The 3,509-nt window shown below is 32.9% G+C and overlaps 1 protein-coding gene across 1 annotated transcript; it reads right to left on the reverse strand.

Annotated features, from left to right (window-relative positions):
* Positions 1-1,332: 1,332 nt before the first annotated feature.
* Positions 1,333-3,371, reverse strand: LOC112526441 (elicitor-responsive protein 3). Its single transcript, XM_025136723.1, has 4 exons — positions 3,305-3,371; positions 2,635-2,842; positions 1,607-1,742; positions 1,333-1,488 (listed from the first exon to the last, which is right to left on the reverse strand). The coding sequence occupies exons 1-4, from the start codon at positions 3,369-3,371 to the stop codon at positions 1,333-1,335; spliced, it is 567 nt and encodes a 188-aa protein (XP_024992491.1).
* Between the last annotated feature and the right edge of the window lie 138 nt (positions 3,372-3,509).

Below are 3,509 nucleotides of genomic sequence, written 5' to 3' on the forward strand. Positions count from 1 at the left end.
AGACATATGAAACAATTTACTCGGTAAACGCTTACCATGGTAAGAGTCGTCGCTCTCACTTACCGGATAAGACTCTTGATCTTTGTCTCGCTCTTACATGATAAGATTATTGGTATTTGTCATATTCATCCGATGAGGTAATGTTACTTGGTAAGCGCTTACCTGGATAAACGTTTAGTAAACGGTCTCTTACATATATTTGTAAGAATTCATTATTTTTAGAGACAATAGTTTTGCATCTCGAAATTGGTTGATTTAGTTTATGTTTTAGTATGCAACTAGAAGGGTACCCGCGCAATGCAGCGAGATATATCTCAATTTCTATGTTTCATTTTATTTTTTTGGTCTCTGACGATGTTATAATACGAATTTATGTGTTTTGAGCAAACAATAATATTTTTCTTAATAAAATATAAATTTGAAGATATGATAAAAATTTAAAAATTAATATAAAAGTAATATGCATCAATACATATGTTTCATGTATAAAAGATGATTTTTAAAATTTTTTGTCAAATGATTTATAATATAGTATATATATATATATATATAAAGAACTTTTGGTCAACTGGTCAAACATATTAAAAATAGTATAATTTTTTTCCAAACATTTATAACCTTTCAAACAAATTATATCATTACTTGAAAAATATAGTTTTATATTTAATATATTAACCAAATATTACCCTTTTTTTTTCTCTGTAAACTCGAAGGTCATCATTTTTTAATCACATGTGAATTTATATTGTGATCTTTAAAATAAATCACACAATATTTTTGTGTTTTCTTACTTTGAAACAAACCTGAAAAGCCCGATAAAGATAAAAAAAAGTCCAAAATTCTCGGCCTGAAGCCTGATCAAACCATTTCAACCCCAAAGTCTAGGGGACCCGGGCCTAAAAAGCCAAAAAATTTTTTTTACTGAAAACGGGTTTAGAATGCGTGGGCTCGTGTCCGAAAAGACCCGAGTCTTGTGGGCCATTTCACATTTGTTAAGGATGTAGTTATTTCTTTAATGGGCCATTTCACATTTTTCCCATGTGGTGCCAGCCCATTGGTCGATGGATTTGTTAAAGTGGTCGAATATTGAGGACCAATATTCAATATCAGTTACATAGTTTGTGCTAATGGATCGGTTTTACCCTAAACAGTTACATGGTGGTGCTTTTCGATTGGGATCGGTGATAACCCGTTAAGAAACCAATCATAACAGGGAAGCTTAACCACGTCATTTCTAAAATAAGCATTCAACTCAACATATAGGTTTAGTTATACTCAAAACAAAAGGGTTGTTACTCATATAACATTATTAGTCTCTTTAACATTTGAAACTTAAATTCGCTTATACTCATCAGGGTTTAGTTTTCTACCCAAAACAGGGAGGCTTAACCACGTCATTTTGCAGAAATCCACTAACTTCTTCCATACTGTATCGTCGATACCTCCTTCCATATCAGCAAGTCCTCTCCCTCGTTCATTGATGACCGTCTATGCATCAATGAAACAAACATATGCTGTTATGTCGACAAGATCAAAATCTAAAACACCACACGATCGTTTTTTAAACCCCACGTAACAGTTACTTTTCAAGTATTAGAATACTTACATTTGAAATGAATTTGAGTCCAATCTTGACCTCTCCTTTGTAAGTTTCGTCATCAAGAACCACATTGTATGGTTTTGGTGTCAATTCTATGAACCCTGTCTCATTTCCTTCGTCGAGTATTTCTTCGACATAAACCCTAAAAGAAGATTACTTTTAGAAATATATGCATATATAAGGGTGATGACTGCATTTTTAAGAAGTTGACTGCATTCTCGTTTGATATATATGTATATATATATATATATATATATGTATGTATATATATATATGTGTGTGTGTGGGGGGGGGGGAGTTCCAATAGAAACCTAAAATTGGATAGGAACTCAGGAACCACCCACTGCACGTCACATGGCATATTCATCATGAATGTGCGATTCATGATGAATAACAAGCCTATAGCACATTCAAATTCATCATGAATGTGTGATTAATGATGAATAATAAGACTTCTGTGTTCATCATGAACGTGTTATTCATGATGAATAATCTTGAATAGAGACACGTGGCTCGTTGTGGATGGTTCTAAATGGAACTTTCCCCTATGTATGTACATGAACAAGTTCAATTGAAAAACTAAGTTCTGTTGTGAACTGAGGACAAATGATGGCACACCGTGTGTCTCAAACATTCACAAGTTATTCATCATGAATGGTGCATTATTCACCCTGAATGCTTACGTTCATTATTCATGATGAATATGAACAACTGAGGACACGTTCCTTTACCCCTGCTTCACGACAAAAATAAGATTTGCATAATATCAAATAATTTTCTTTATCATAATACTATTAAGATTATTTATTTGTGCATAATATTTAATGTTTGTTGTTATATTCAACTGTATTATAAAACTAGAAGATCAATTGACCAGTTTGCCCTTGCTAAAAGTGATGCTACCGTTAAGGATCATCAAGGGCAAATATGTCAAAAGACGTAATCTTTTTGTTGGAACATAAGATCGATAGGAGAGAGGTTATGAGAATTACAAACAGTGATAACAATAGTTTACGCAAGAAATAAGATGTTACTTGGCTTCACCAACAAATCCAGTATTGTTTGCAAACAACTCTGTATCCATGATTCTCAGTCTGAGATGTGTCAATTTATGACATTCAGATACTGATAACTCAAATGTGAACTTCTCGTTCCAAGAAACATTGTGATGATCTCCCTTAGACGATTTGCTTTTGTGTTGTTGAATCCCACATTCAATGATGACATAATACTTCGGTTTCCCTACAAACATATACATATAGGCAATCAAATATACATTCAATGTTAAACATTGTGTTGTTTAACATTTTTTTAAACCTTATTGTATATAATCCTACGAAATCCTGTGAAATCCCGAGCATTCTCTAAGGATTTCAAAATGCTATGTTTGAAGGATTTCAATTAAATCTTAGGATTTCAAATCCGGACAATCCAACAAACCAGACATGAGATTGAAATGGATTTAAAATGCAAATCCCTCCAAATCTATTTCATTCCTGCAAACCAAATGAGACCTAAAGATTCATCAATACCCATCCCCGCAGGGGCAGAGAACCCGTCGCTGACTTTCCCAGAGCCTCTGGTAAAACAGCCGAGACAGCGACGGGTTCTCTGTCCCGCAGATGGGTTTTTAAAAACCCTGACATAATGATTATATTTATTTGACTAAAATACCCTTAAAATAGTTGCATATAAAAATCATACCAATGAGATTGGTGTGTCTAATGCCTTTTGCACTTTCAAGAAACACCTCCAAGATTCCACCTTTCATGAGAGAAGGATTATATGAAGAATAATTTAAGCCAAAGTGGGATGAAATATTGATCATATTTATATATTTAAATTAAATATTAATTATAATATTTAATAAATAATTTAATATTAAGTTGTAACTTCTTGGTAATTAATG

This window comes from Cynara cardunculus, assembly GCF_001531365.2.
Source record: "Cynara cardunculus var. scolymus isolate 2C chromosome LG 14, CcrdV1, whole genome shotgun sequence".
In the NCBI taxonomy this organism is placed as follows: Eukaryota; Viridiplantae; Streptophyta; class Magnoliopsida; order Asterales; family Asteraceae; genus Cynara; species Cynara cardunculus.